General features: G+C 41.1%; 1 protein-coding gene across 10 annotated transcripts in view; it reads right to left on the reverse strand.

Annotated features, from left to right (window-relative positions):
• LOC140464516 (protein FAM184B-like) overlaps positions 1-14,066 on the reverse strand; it is a 199,330-nt gene extending 185,264 nt beyond the window's left edge. For 9 of the 10 annotated variants that reach the window (XR_011955004.1, XR_011954997.1, XM_072560568.1 and 6 more), the window contains exon 1: positions 13,737-14,066. Coding sequence is in view for 7 of the 10 variants with exons in the window: in XM_072560568.1 (XP_072416669.1) it covers positions 13,737-13,880 (144 nt within the window). In the remaining 3 variants the exon portion in view is untranslated. The remainder of the gene's footprint in view (positions 1-13,736) is intronic. The other variant, XM_072560079.1, reaches the window with a different exon arrangement.
• Positions 14,067-15,490: the final 1,424 nt, after the last annotated feature.

A 15,490-nucleotide genomic window follows, 5' to 3' on the forward strand; every position in this document is an offset into this window, starting at 1 on the left:
GAAATGTTGTTTCTTCCAGGTATTTTGTTTGCAGTGAGGGATGTATACATCACCCTCAGCCACTAACAAGTTGCCAAATGGTAAAGGGTAGCCTTCTAACTTTGTGTCAATGGAGGACATTAATGTGACAACAATTTGGCTCCCTTGCCCTCCTGAACTACACCCCTCTCTTCTTATCAGCTTGGCCAGTCAAACTCTGGATGTACTTGGGTTTCTGGCAACATGAATTGTTCCTTGGGGACAAGCCACACAGTCTTAGCAGTGGTTACTGCTCCTGGTAAGCACTACCAGTCATTTGATTGGCTGATAAACGCTCTGAGAACTCCCTCTCTCTAGGTCCTGCTTGGATCCCAATTAAATTAAAACATCTTATGATGCCACCTTCAAGAGGGGCCCTCAAATGTTCACCTTTAACCCCCCCAAATGAGGATTCCCCATTACCATACTTGACAGGGCCATTAACCCTACTTGACCAATTCACACACTTCTGCCCTCACCCTTTCCTTTCAACACCACTAAAAAGGATCCTTCGGTCTTGATTTATCACCCTACTAGCCTCCACAACCAAAGGATCATTATCTGTCATTTCTGCCACCTCAAGTAGGATGCCACAACCAGACACACATGCCCTTGAGTTTCCTGGTCAGCATTCCACAGGGACCATTCTCTTTGGGACACTGTGGTTCACTCCTGCTCCACCTTCAATACCTCCCTACATTCCCTCAGCACCTTCCTATGCCATCGCAGAAAGTGTGATACTTGCTCATTTATCTCTTCCTTCCTCACTCTTCAAGCCACACCTTCCAGGTGAAACAGTACACTTTTCACAGTGCGGTCTTCTTTATAATGGGGTGACAAAATACAAACTTGGTGAGAAATTTGCCGAACACATGTTCCGTCTATAAAAATGACCGAGCTTCCGGTTGCCTGCCACGGTGTTCCCTGGCCATCGGTCGCAGGTTTGCTGCAGTGTTCCAGCCCAGCTCAGTGCAAGCCGGAAGGACAGCACCTCATTTTCAATATCCAGTTCAATAATTTTAAAGCCCGAGCACCTTCTTCCATGTTCGTCACCCACCCCCAACAGCCCGGCCATCAGGACATCACTGCTTTCAGCACAGCCAACCTCTTCTCATCCATTGTCTCTATCATTACCTATCTAGCTTTTCCTCTTCTCTGGCTTGCTGTCAGCAGTCCCTTTGTGTTACCATTTTTCTCTCTCTTTGGGCTCCTTCTATCTGCTCACTCCTCTCTCCCCATCCCAACCAAATTAAAACACTCATCCAGATAAATACCACTTTCTCCCCCTAGATGCTATTGGTTTGAAAGAAGGGTCACTGGACTGAAAAACATTAGCTCTGTTTTCTCAACTCTGATGCTGTTAGTCCCGAACTTCTGCAGCTCTGTGTTCGATTTCTAACATCCGCAGTGGTACTTTATACAAATGGGGGAAAAAAAAAGTCTGTTTTGCAGTGCACAAGGTCACCCAAATGTTAGAAATGCAAGGCATTAGTGAGAAGAGTGTGTTTGACAGTAAATCTTGGAAAATTGAGAGACACGTGTTGGCTGCAGTTGATGCTTTGAGCAAAGTCCTTTGTAAGTCACAAGCAGATTGGGTTACTGGAGCTGGCAGCAGTGCTGGGGACTATTCAGGGATTCTAAATGGTTTTACTGAAAAAGGACAGATGAGGAGGATGGATTTTCTGAATGCTTGAAGCAGTAACAAGATTCAGCCAGGTGCTTCTCCCAGGCAGAACCTAACCACCATCTGCCACAATGATTATGGAGACCCATGACAGGTTGATATGAGGTGCTCTTGAGTTTTCCAGGCAGTCAAACCGCTGTTTCAGAATGCCTATTGCGGTAGGTGCAAAAACATCATTCTATCTTTGCACTGTGACATTCAAAAGCAATAGAATAGTAAGTGCCATTAGCTAGAGTAAAAAAGAAAGGTAGCCCGCCCTCTCTCAGCCAGCCCACTGTTGCTTCCTCTCAGATGAAAGCAACGCTAACAAGGCAGAAATCATCATCATTTACAAGTTACCACAGAGGCACTGTGGGCAAAAGTTAATATAGATTGTGTGGTCATGCCTGCTGGCTGGAGAGGCAGAGGTAGTTCTACATTGCCTCTTTTCAGGAGGGTCGGCTGCTAATCGGGCACTTAATAGGACAGTAGTGGGACTAGAATTAAGGACCCCAAGAACAGAGATTGATCACAATCAAGGGCTGGCAGCACTGCAGTGGGGAGGCAAGAGTTGCTGCCAATAACGGAATTTCCTTATTCTACTTATTCATCAGTATATTCATAAAAACTATTGCATTTAATGAAATAAAGCCTCAACATACATCAATGATGATCAATCAATCCAAAGACGTAAAATAATCAGGTAAGTAGATATCGTCACATAGTACTCTAACACATCCCAGATCATTGGAGCACTGAATCTATTCAATTGTTTTGACCACAGTGACTGACGAAGATTTTCGGCATTTGACAGTGCTCATCCCTGACTAAAGTCCAATAAAGTCCATACCATTTGCCTGTCTTTTCATCCAATGAATAAATGATAAGCATTATCCACTATTCAAGTTCCAGTTCATCAACCAAAACAATACTATCTCAACACTATTAAGAGTTGGTACCATTTCTACTGATCCAGAGGCTCCAGATCAGATTATAAACACCTCCTATTAATGGTCTAGATATTTATTAAACAAATTCACTGTTTTAAGTTTATGACTACAACAATGAGAAATGTCATCTGAATCAATTGTATATTCATCTAGTGTCAAACAGGAATATAAAAAGAGTGCTTTAAAAAAGAATTAAAATAAAAAGATTTCGAAGCTACTTGGATGCTGCCTGAACTGCTGTGCTCTTCCAGCACCACTAATCCAGAATCTGGTTTCCAGCATCTGCAGTCATTGTTTTTACCTCGTTAAAAATTATAAAGTCAGGACACAGCATGAGACATTCTAAAGGTGATACCATCACTATCACAGAAGAACCAAGTCTACAACTGAAAAATTGCTCAGAAGCACCACAAATCACACAAAATAACTTTTCCAAAGTTAATCTGGAACCTGGTCAAAGTTTGATAAGTCATACTTTTGATATTAGAAAAATTAATCAAATAATTGTGGTCTAGAAGAGTAAGACTTTCAGCATACAACCGTTCATGGTTGTAATTCATTTCACACAGGCTAATCCAAAATAAAATGTTGTTGAAACCTCTCTCTAAACCTTCTGTCCCTTCCCTTAAATCATTGACCTCAGTCATCGCTTCCTCCTCCATGGGGAGTACGTTTCTTCCCATCTACCCCATCGATGCTCCTCAATTTTATACATCTCAATCAAGTCTTCTCTGCTCCAAGGAAAATAAAATTCCAGTTTCCAATCTCTCTCAGAACTAAAGCTCTCCAGCTCAAGCAACATCCTGGCAAATCTCCAATGCAATCACATCATAGTGACATCTTGCAAAATGTCCAGATTACAGAGGAGGAAGTGCTGGATGTCTTGAAATGGTTAAAGGTGAATAAATCCCCAGGACCTGATCAGGTGTACCCGAGAACTCTGTGGGAAGCTAGGAAGGTGATTGCTGGGCCTCTTGCTGAGATATTCGTATCATTGATAGTGACAGGTGAGGTGCCAGAAGACTGGAGGTTGGCAAACGTGGTGCCACTGCTTAAGAAGGGCAGTAAAGACAAGCCAGGCAACTATAGACTTGTGAGCCTGCCCTCGGTGGTGGGCAAGTTGTTGCAGGGAATCCTGAGGGACAAGATGCACATGTATTTGGGAAGGCAAGGACTGATTAGGGATAGTCAACATGGCTTTGTGCACGGGAAATTATGTCTCACAAACTTGATTGAGTTTTTTGAAGTAACAAAGAGATGAATGAGGGCAGAGCAGTAGATGTGATCTATATGGACTTCAGTAAGGCATTTGACAAGGTTCCCCATGGGAGACTGATTAGCAAGGTTAGATCTCAGCATACAGGGAGAACTAGCCATTTGGATGCAGAACTGGCTCAAAGGTAGAAGACAGAGGGTGGTGGTGGAGGGTTGTTTTTCAGACTGGAGGCCTGTGACCAGTGGAGTGCCACAAGGATCGGTGCTGGGCCCTCTACTTTTTGTCATTTACATAAATGATTTGGATGCGAGAATAAGAGGTACGGTTGATGAGTTTGCGGATGGCACCAGGATTGGGGGTGTAGTGGACGGCGAGGAAGGTTACCTCAGATTACAGCGGGATCTGGATTGGATGGGCCAATGGGCTGAGGAGTGGCAGATGGAGTTTAATTCAAATAGGTGCGAGGTGCTGCATTTTGGGAAAGCAAATCTGAGCAGGACTTATATATTTAATGATAAGGTCCTAGGGAGTGTTGCTGAACAAGGAGACCTTGGAGTGGAGGTTCGTAGCCCCTTGGGGGTGGAATCGCAGGTGGGATGCGATAGTGGGGGCGGCGCTTGGTAAGCTTTCCTTTATTGGTCAGAGAATGGAGTACAGGAGTTGGGAGGTCGTGTTACAATTGTACAGGACATTGGTTGGGCTGCTGTTGGAATATTGCATGCAGTTCTGGTCTCCTTCCTATCGGAAAGTTGTTGTGAAACTTGTAAATCTTTTCTGAACCCTTTCAAAGATGTTGCCAGGGTTGGAGGATCTGAGCTACAGGGAGAGGCTGAACAGGCTGGGGCTGTTTTCCCTGGAGCGCCGAAGGCTGAGGGGTGATCTTCAGATGTTTACAATATTATGAGGGGCATGGATAGGATAAATAGGCAAAGTCTTTTCCCTGGGGTCTGGGAGTCCAGAACTGGAGGGCATCGGTTTCGGGTGAGAGGGGAAAGATATAAGAGAGACCCAAGGGGCAACTTTTTCGCGCAGAGGGTGGTACATGTATGGAATGGGCTACCGGAGGATGTGGTGGAGGCTGGTACAATTGCAGCATTTGGATGGACATGTGAATGGGAAGGGCTTGGAGGGATATGAGCCACGTACTGGCAGGTGGGGCGAGATTGGGTTGGGATATCTGCTCAGCAGGACGGGTTGGACTGAAGTTCCATGCTGTACATCTCTATGACATCCCTTCCATAAATGTGGATTCCAGAACTGCACATAACACATCTTACACAGTTCCACCATCACCCACAGATCTTAAACTCCATGCCTCAGCTAATAAAAGCCTATATCCCATGTGTCTTAACCACCTTGTATACTTGTTCTGTACCTTAAAAGGGACCAGTGCACATGCACCCCTCTGATCCTCAATGCTTCCCAGGGTACTAGTATTCATTGTGTATCCCTTTGCCTTGTTTACACTGTCCAAGTACATCACCCCACACTTACCTGGATGGAAGTCAATCTCACCAGCCCATTTATATCCTTTTGACTATTTACTAATCCTTCAACACCAACCTTGGAAAAATGCCTTAGAACTATGTCCAAGTTCTCTTTATTAGATTTCCCCATTAATGGCACATCATCCAGTTAAATGGCAACTTGGGTAGCTCTTGCAAAATATTCTCCATCATCTGCCGAAAGAAAATGGCACAGGCTGTTAATACCCCAAACGGCAGTCTCATATTTGTAAAGACCCTGTGGGTATTAATTGTAGCATATTTCTAGGAATCCACATCTAAACATAATTGCAAGTAAGCATGGCTGATGTCCAACTCTGAAGAACACCCCCCCCCCCCGCCAGCTTTGCATATTAATCCTCCATGTGAGGGATTGGATATTTCCCCTGCCATGAAGAGAGGTTTAATATTTGTTTAGGATCCCACAAAGATAAACCAACTCATCAGACTTCACAACCAGTATGACCGGTGCTGCCCAATTCCAGAAACTGGACTGGTTTGATGATTGATTTCTGCCTCTACCTTTGCCCACAGGGCAAATGGTACTGCGTGGGCCTTGCAGAATGGTGGGATTGCTTCCTGGTCAACTTGCAGGGTGGCCTTGGCTCCTTTGATAATCCTTAGACCTTCCTGAAAAATGTCCGGGCATTTAATTAAGACTTTAATTCGGCAGCAACTGAACCTTTCATAGAACAGACCAGAACTGAAGTTGTACTCTTCAATCTGTAAAGGGTACCCAGGTTCTCAGTCTAGCAGTGTTCTTGTGCAAACTTAGGGGTGGAGTTCAGAGCGAAGAGTGTAAAAGATTGGTTCGGCAATCACTGATGTGGCCGTACCAATATCAAGTTCCATTTAGAACCAGGTGACCATTTAACCAGGCGTGTATTTTGATCAGAAACAAAAACAGAAATTGCTGGGAAAAAGTCAGTTCTGAAGAAGGGTCACTTGAACCAATTTGTTAACTGATTTCTCTGCAAAGATGCTGCCTGACCTGAGTTTTTCCACCAATTTTCATTTCTCAGCATCCAAGTTGTTTTGGTTTTTTTTAAATTTTGATTGCATAGCAATATTAAAATCAGAACCAATTTAGCTGTTCCAAACCAGATGAGGGAGGACTTTCCATAGTACGAATTCTCCTGTATACCAGCCTAGGAGTTCTCTTACACAGTTAGGCAGAGTGGGACTCTTTTGCTGTCTTGAGCCCACATACCAGCAGCATCTACAACAGCCTGTCAGCCTGAATCCTGAAGAAAACATTAACCATTTGGCTGATGTTTGGCTTCGTTTTGGGGTTTTGCGGTGGCTAAGCCTAGAATCCCTCTGGTCAGAATATGTTCTGAGTGAGGTTAAGCAATAGCTTTCCCTCAAGTGGTATACCCCCAAGCTCAGTTGGGGTGCTGAGGCTGTCCAATTCCAACGGCATAACCTGCAACTCATATGCTCCATTTGACACATTTTCCAACGATAAAGTCAGTTATAGTACCTATTTAAATTCCAGTCAGACATTTTTTGCATAATTACATTATTAACCCCACATACCAAACCAATCCCTAAACATCTCATTAAGAGTTAAACCAAAGTTATATGCCTCTGCCAGTCATCTTAACCTTATCAAAATCTCAAAACCAATTTCCTAGTTTTTATCCTGGCAATTCAAAAACCATGTAATTCTGAGAATCTAGGAAGCTTGAAATTGTAATATTCCTTAACTATGCCCATCAATTCTTGAAAAGTTTTAATATCTGCTGCCACAGGGAAAGTTAGGCTCCTAATAGCAGAAAAAGCTGCAACTCCACAGGCTGTCAGGAGAATTAATCGTTGCTTTCCGTCTGTCCAGAAAAAAAAACACATTCTTTCCATACATTGGGCCCAGTTCTTGATGTCAAGATGGAATGAGTCAAGCTTCTCAAACAATGGCACGATGTAAGACAACTGTTGAGAGGCAGTTGGATACCCATACGCCATGAATGAATTTCTTTGAAAAAGTCAACCAATAAATGTGGAAGGAAAATGGGGGAAGAAATATGCAAACAAATTAATGATATTACTTTAAAAAGAAAATAAAGGTGGGGTTGAATCTCAGTTACTGCAAAATTAATTAGCCAGAAGGTGATAAAGTGGATAAGGATCTCTGTGTATTGAATACCCACCTTCCTAGTCCAGTATGTCAAGAAACACAAAGGAAGGATTTGTTGTTTGATCTAATAATGGGACATGAATCAGACAGAAGATAAAAAACATTTATTAAATAAATAGTGACTGTATTATACTGCAGAATTAAAGAAAGAAATGAGGGGAGACAAGTAAAAGAAATACCAGAGCAATAAATTTGAAGGCTTAAGTGGGGAATTGTCCATTTTTATCTTCTCAGTCATCTGGCAAATAATTACTCTGAACATTCATGGGAAACAGTTAAAATAACATTCAGAGTATAGGAAACGTATTTCCCTGAAAAAGAAACAAGAGCCAACTAAACGTTGATGAGAAACTATGATCAATTAAAGACATAGGGAAAACTGAGGAGGAAGAAGGAAGTCAAGCACCAAGTACATGGATTAGCTAGGCTTGTATCCTTTGGCATTTAGAAGTCAGAGATGACTTAATTGAAACACAAGATCCTGAGGGGATTTGACAGAGTGAATGTCAAAGGGATGATTCCTCTTGTGGAAGAATCTAGAGCGAGGGAGCAGTTCTATTTTATTTTATTTTAAAAAAAGGGGGCACCATTTAAAACAAAATAAAAGGCAGAAAATAAATTTCCTCCAGAGGATTGAGTGCCTTTCAAACTCCCGCCCTCGAAAAGGCAATGGAGACAGAACCTTCAAATATTTTTAAGGCAGAGATACACTTTGGATTACCAAGGGCATGAAAGATAATGGAGGATATTCAAGAATGTAGAGTTGAGGTTAAAAATCAGATGAGCCACAATTGTATTGAATGGCAGTGCAGGCTTGAAGGGCCAAGTGTCTTACTCCCCTTCCTTGCTTGTAGTTAGTAATAACACAAGGCAAAGCATTACAGCAGAACAACTCCTGGTCTGTAGAGATTGCATCCACACATTAAAATATCTCAAGATGATAGAGAGAAGGCACTATCACATGCTTAACATATTGTGCCTATGATGCAAATAAAGATTTTTATACCTATTTTAAAAGCCATTTGCATTTGGATTTTTGAATATGAACTAGTTATATGGGTTGTCTGTGCGTCTGAAAGGGTTTCTTGATTAACAGTTAAAGTACTTCTGTCGCCATACAAAGGTAATTTAAAATAGTAAAACAAAAGATTTCCTGAAGGGTAATTGTTATTTGTTTACATTGGAGAGTTTATAGACAATCAAAAACATAAGCAGTGTGGCACGTTTAGCTCTTCAGATCAGACATTCCAGATTTTCTTTTAAGGCTTCAGTCAAGAGTTTGACTTGGCCAATAAAAGCATTGGCTGGAATCATAACATTACAAGGGAAAGGCAATGCCAGAGAATTGGCAGATAACTATTATACTTATATTCAAGAACAGAGGTACAACATATTCAAATCATCTTAACATTGGTGGTACCAGCAATAACAGAATCCCTACTAAGGAGAAAATTATCCATCAACCAAAAAAAAAGATAGTAATGAACAGTCCGAATGGATCTCAAAAAAGTAACATTTTGCTCGACAAGCCTCGCTGATTTCTTTGAAGCAGTATTAGAAAGAAAACTATGATATAGTAGATTTAAAACATCTAGATTCCAAAAGGCCTTTGAAAAAAGGTACCTCTTAATAGACTAACAGACAAGATGAAAAAATGCCATCTTTGAGAATGAATAACAGAATGGGTTAGCTGGTTGCCAGGGTTTAACAACTATAGCTGCACAAGATGAGAAGACAGATTTGAAGGCATCAGTGCTGAGGCTAGTGTCAATTTATTTTAATTATTTAGATGTTGAAATCTAAAGCACAAAGATTTAAGTTTGCAAATGGCAGCAAATAATGAGGTGGGACTAAACAGCGAATACTGGACATGACCCACAAAAGGTTACAAAATAAATTAAACTTGCAGATTGGCTATATAAATTGGCAAGTTTGTCTTTTACTACCTTAGCTATTTGCTTAACAGCTTTGCATCTAAATAATCCAAAATTTGCCAACCTAACTGAGTTAACTATTTTCACTTTTATCACTGTGAAAGAAGTGTTCAGTAACTAGTGGCAATTAAATGATATGCTGTGAATCCATCACAAATTGATGGGAAACTGGAACAAATGCACATGTATGCAAATAATATTTACTGCATGATTACAAAACCAGTAACCTTGAAATTAGACTGGACTGCATTCCAATGAAACTGATTACACCAAAAGCATTTAAAACTTTATAAAGATGCCAGTTAGTATATACCTACACTGAAGACAGAATAAGAACAGACCGAAATAGTTAAATAAATGATAGTGCCAATATTGAAAAAAACATGTTTTATTAATAGTATCTATTCACATACAAACAATCTGCAGGTTTATCTCATTAACTTTTAAGAACTCAGGGAGGCAATGTGCAGGACCAGTCCTCAGAGATTGAATTAATGTGTCACAAAAGGTTTGATCTCACATTTTTCCGATACTGACTATAATCAGTTACCTTTTTTCATAAGGTGATCTGTACCTGAAGTTGATTCGGTGAAATAGATTATTTTTTAATTCTATCATTTGGATTCTTCTGCAATTAGACTTTAATATTTTAATTTGGATGATTGAAATTTAGGCATTAATGAATACATACAACACGGCCATGCTTTTTATAAAATTGAAAATCTATACATGTGAAAAAGTTAAATCTTTCACTTACTTGGAATTCAAATCACTTCATAATCATCAGCAACTCCACAGAACTGCTGTCTTTGGTGTCATGAATTCTCCAGTTTCATTGTAAAACTCCTACAATAGCTGCATGTACCTGAACAAATCTAAAATCTTTTTATCGGGATAGTAAATGAGTTCTGTATGCATCCACAGATTTGTTGATATCAGGGAACTGATTAGGAAACTTCTGCCTTTGGATTGTCAACTCTGGTTAATGCAAGACTTTGCTGGGTCCAGTCTCTGCATGGACATGCCCATGGGTATTTCCCACTTTAAACAGCATTGAAACTGTTCTCAAAACACAACATCAGGCGAGAGCTGGCAAGTCTCATCACGAAGGAGAGAGTTAAATTAAATACATAGAGTTTCTCTTCATAGTGGAAATGGAAATGGAAATGGAGAGAGCAAGCTTCTCCAATCCAGGATATTGAAATAAATGCATTTAAACTGGAAGATATTTAATACTGGGGTAAAAATCTCTTGGAACTGTGAGACTCAAAGGAAGACAGCCTCTGTACACTGGGAGTTTTGACAGGACACTATTTCCTTTCTTCTTCAGAGGATGTGATAGAATATGCAAACTATCCAAAAACTGTTAAAACAATGACAAAACAATGACACACAAAATCATGAAATTTTTGAATACAGTTTCAGATTTTAAAAAATCTTAAAGTAGATTTTCAAAAAGTGTAAATACACATTAAGAAATAAAAGTGAAATATTATTTGGGGGAACATCTCCCTGGAAATCAACCCCCTTCACTCTGCCTCTTGATAATACATGCATCAATGGGCATTGGAGAGATAGGAACAGCAATTATTTAATTTGAAATATTGTCTAGAACCAAATGATTTAACTAAAGTATTTAACAGTCACAGTTGCTTCAGCCTATGTTCACTATCAGTAATCAATTTTAAGTAGTGTATCATATCAACTACTAAACATTTTAAAAAATCTGTTCAGGTTACTTTTTTCCCCCCCCAAAAAAAACCAGAGGTTTGGAGTCAGTTGCTGTTACACTCTATTGCTGCTGTGCACCAGAAGATTCCATGTACAGGTCACTCTGCTATAACGCACATTTTATTAACACTAATTCACTATAACACGATTAGAAAAAAAAAGTTCCCAAATTGTCAAAGTGCAAAATTATAAAGTGTGTTTTGCATATAACCCTATTCCGGCCCCAATAGGTTAATTGGCGCTGCTGACTCACGATTTTCCTATAACACAGGACTGCATGAAAACGTGTTATAACGGAATTGGCGGTACTTCCGAAAATCCTATTGATCAAAAAATATTTATTGCATATCTTGATTATATTTTTAAAAACATTGATAATATGGGTGAGCCATTTGACCCTCTGAGCCTACTCTCTCATTCTACAAGTTAGACAATCAAACATGATCAATGACCTATTCCTGCTTTCCCCCTTTTACCCTTTGATCCCTTCAACCCAAGAACTATATCTAACTCCTTCAAAACATTTCAATGTTTTGGCTTCAGCTGCCTGTGGCAAAGAATGCCACAGCTCACCACTTTGAAGAAGTTTCTTATCTCAGACCTAAATGACCTACCCCTAATGCTTAGACTGCAGTCCCTCGTTCTGTACCCTCCAGTCATCTGGAATATCCTCCATGTTTACCATGTCTAGTCTCGTTAGAGCTTTCTGGGTTTCTAAGCTCATGCGAATATAGTCCTGACCGAGGCAAAAGTGAGGACTGTAGATGCTGGAACTCAATCTAGATTAGAGTGGTGCTGGAAAAGCACAGCAGGTCAGGCAGCAGAGGAGCAGGAAAACCGATGTTTCGGGCAAAAGCCCTTTATCAGAAATGAAGGGCTTTTGCCTGAAATGTCGATTTTCCGCTCCTCAGATGCTGCCTGACCTGCTGTGCTTTTCCAGCACCACTCTAATCCATAGTCCTGACCGATCCAGTCTGTCTTCATACATCAGTCCTACTACCTCAGCAATCAGACTGGCAAACTTTTGTTGCACTCACTCTATAGCCTGAACACTACACCAACATTTAAAAATTCTCAAGTGACTTGGAGTCAATACTTTAAACATAATCACATTATGAAGAATTTTAAAAAGGTGCTATAGAAAAACAAATGCTGTTGGTGTTGCTCTAAACATAGGCAGAAGAGCCAAATTCTAGAGATGAAGTGAAAGCAATTGCCTTTGACATTGCGCTCAGACATCCTGCCTCAATCACAAGAAGCCCCTGTCCAACTGTGGTCAATGGGAATCGTGGAGAAACACTTTCCACTCGGTGAAGCCTCACTTTGTACAAAGTGTGATTGTCGGAGGCCAATTTTCTGAACCAGAACATTGGTGACCTGAGCTCGTCAAGACATTGTCCAAGGTCCAACTAGTTACTTTAGCAACAGGTTTGACACAAACCTCTAAGTCTCTCAACAATATTTTCCAAAGTCAGAGTCTCTACCACCTCAAAAGGACAGGCAGCAGGTGCATGGGAACACCAATACCTGCAAGCTCCCTTCCAAATTACACAGTGACCCAGTTTGAAACTTTATCTCCATTCCTTTGAGATCACTGGGATCAGATGTTGCAATTGCAAACAGCACCACAGATGTATATGATCCAGACAATCTTCTGTGATTTCAGAAGGTGGCCCACCACTACTTTCAAGGGTAAAAATGTTGCCTTCACAGCAACTCTCAAATCCAATAAATGAAACAAAACACAGCAGATATTTCCCCATAAGTTGACACGCAAACTGAAACTGCACAATACACACAAATGCAAATAGTGGCCGATCTCTAAAAGGACCGCGTCCTATGATTATTTTCATATGATTTAATAAGCTCAGTTTACGTATATGTATTCAGCCAGGCATACCAAAACCACAACTGCGTGATCAGTTCAAGTACTATGATATCTAACAATTTTGCACGGGGTTGATACGGAGTGCTCTCATCACTTTCATCAGCATGTGAAAGAAAAATCAAACACGGCAATTTTAAAAAAAAGAGCTTTGAGTGGCAGTGCTGTCTTTTTGTTATCTTCCATTAAGTATTTGAAAAGCCAGGAGAGCGTGAATCATGTCCATTCTATTTACCGAGGTGGAAACGGTGAAGTTGCACATTCCGCTCAAACCACCTTAACAAACCGAAACACCTAGAAAGAACTAAAAATTCCGAGGTTTGCTTTAGGTGTCAGTTGCGGTAACCTGTGTAAGAGCTAGTGCAGTTTTGAACGGTGTGTGTGTGTGTGTGAGAGAGAGAGTGAGAGCGCACCTCCTGAAAAAGGTAATTGAATCGACCGAAAACATTTCACTCCTGGCTGGGTAATGCAGTAAATTAGCCTGTTCCTTTGAATGTACATAAACGAGCCTTAAGCACTTCAAACCAAACCAATCTCGAGCGTCATTCAGAATAAGCTGCATTCCATTGCAATTGCTTTGAACCTAAAAGTTTCCACTATTTAAAATAACCAAAAGAACCGCTTATTTAATCTCCATGCCGTTCTCACGTTTGTGTTCGTTTTACGGTCTGTTCGTGCAGCCTTCGCTGACCATTACCTTTGTTAACTGGGCGATCTTCTTGCTCATTTTCACGTGCAGGTCGTAGTTGTAGTGATGGACCGGGTCAGGCAGAGTTGTTTTTGAACCATTGCATTTGGCACCGTAGCTCCCCAGCTCAGTGCTGCTCCCTCCAGTCGCCATCGCTCCTAGTGGGGCGACAGCTCCTGCACTTCACACCGGGCTCAGGCAACAGGGGGTCGGTGTGAGAGAGATAGCGGGCAGGGGGGTCCTTATCCAGTCCGCTGCCTCCTTGAGGGGGTGGGGGGAACGGGAGCACATACAGCACCAAAACCACTCTGTGCCGGAGGCGCGATCAGTGGGTGGATGGTGTACAATCCAAAATAGGCACTATGTCTGTGTGTATCTGTAAAGTTTTCAGGAAACCAGTCCCTAACCCACCATGTGACAAACACAAAACGGCAACGCCCCGAAAGGAGGAGATTAGATTAGTTCAATGATCCGAATTATCATGACTCGGTCTAATTGTTAGATCAATTTGCTGAAACACACACAGCCAAATCATTGCAGAATTAAAGGCGATTCACACCTTTTTAAACTCTACCCGATTTCCCCCCCCGTATTTTATGCCTCAGTAACTATTAGTTACCAAAGAGCGAGATTCCTTCCCATGTCTAGATATCAGGGAGGGATCTGGTGGGTCTACTGCAGCAACAAAGGTCCCTAAGATTTACTACGACCAACCTTTCAGATGTAAAGACTGATTAAAGGGAAACTGAACTTCCTATGGCTCCAGAATCGTGAGAGAATACATAGATGGAAGAATTTTTTGGGGGGGGGGGGGGGTGGGGTGGTGTGGTGGTGGTGGTGGTGGTGGTGGAGAAGAAGATAATACTTTGTTACTCGCCCGTCATTCCTATAGTTGTTTGCTTTATTGACAATTCCTGAATTGTTTATAGTGTAATTGTTGCATCTCTTATACCAGTAACTTTTAACTGTGTGTCTTTTACAATGATACCTTTCTTGGTGCTTTTGCAATTTGGTTAACATATTTTGTATTAAATCGTAAATAAATGTTCTTATTGGTAATCAGACTCTATGTGTATTTTATACTATTCCACTGACCCCAGTGACTTTGCGATCTCCCCGAATTGCCTTCAATACGCTGGTGCACTAATTGGAAAACGTCATAGAAAGACAAAACTGTCGCTATTTTGATTCCAGTCTCCAACGGCATTGTAAACAGAACTGACTTATGGATGATCACTTGCAGATGAAGTATCTGGATGGTCAAAAAAACCGGACTAAAGGATTAATTGCCCAGAGTGCAGTTATGAGTCAGCCACATCGTTGTGGGTCTGGAGTCACATGTAGGCCAGACCAGGTAAGGATGGCAGTTCCCTTCCCTGAAGGACATTAGTGAACCAAATAGGTTTTTCCTGATAATGAATTCATGTACATCTTTATACTTCAGATTTAAAAGAAAAATAAATTCAAATTCCACCATCTGTCATGTGGGATTTGGAGTAGAGTGCCCAGATTATTCCTGGGTCTCTCTAGATTAACAGTCCAGTGGCAATGCCACAAGGTCATTATCTCCCTGTCTGTAGCACCACAGGTGTGCTAAGTTGGATAGAATTTGAATCTAGTAACTTAAAAACAACTTTGCATCCATGAGACACTGTGGGTGATCAACAGCAGCAGAACTGTATTCAACTACAATCTGTAACATCATGGCACCACATATCCCTCACTCTACCATTACCATCAAGAAGGAGACAAGATGCAATGAA

Source organism: Chiloscyllium punctatum, chromosome 1 (genome assembly GCF_047496795.1).
Source record: "Chiloscyllium punctatum isolate Juve2018m chromosome 1, sChiPun1.3, whole genome shotgun sequence".
NCBI classification, from domain to species: Eukaryota; Metazoa; Chordata; class Chondrichthyes; order Orectolobiformes; family Hemiscylliidae; genus Chiloscyllium; species Chiloscyllium punctatum.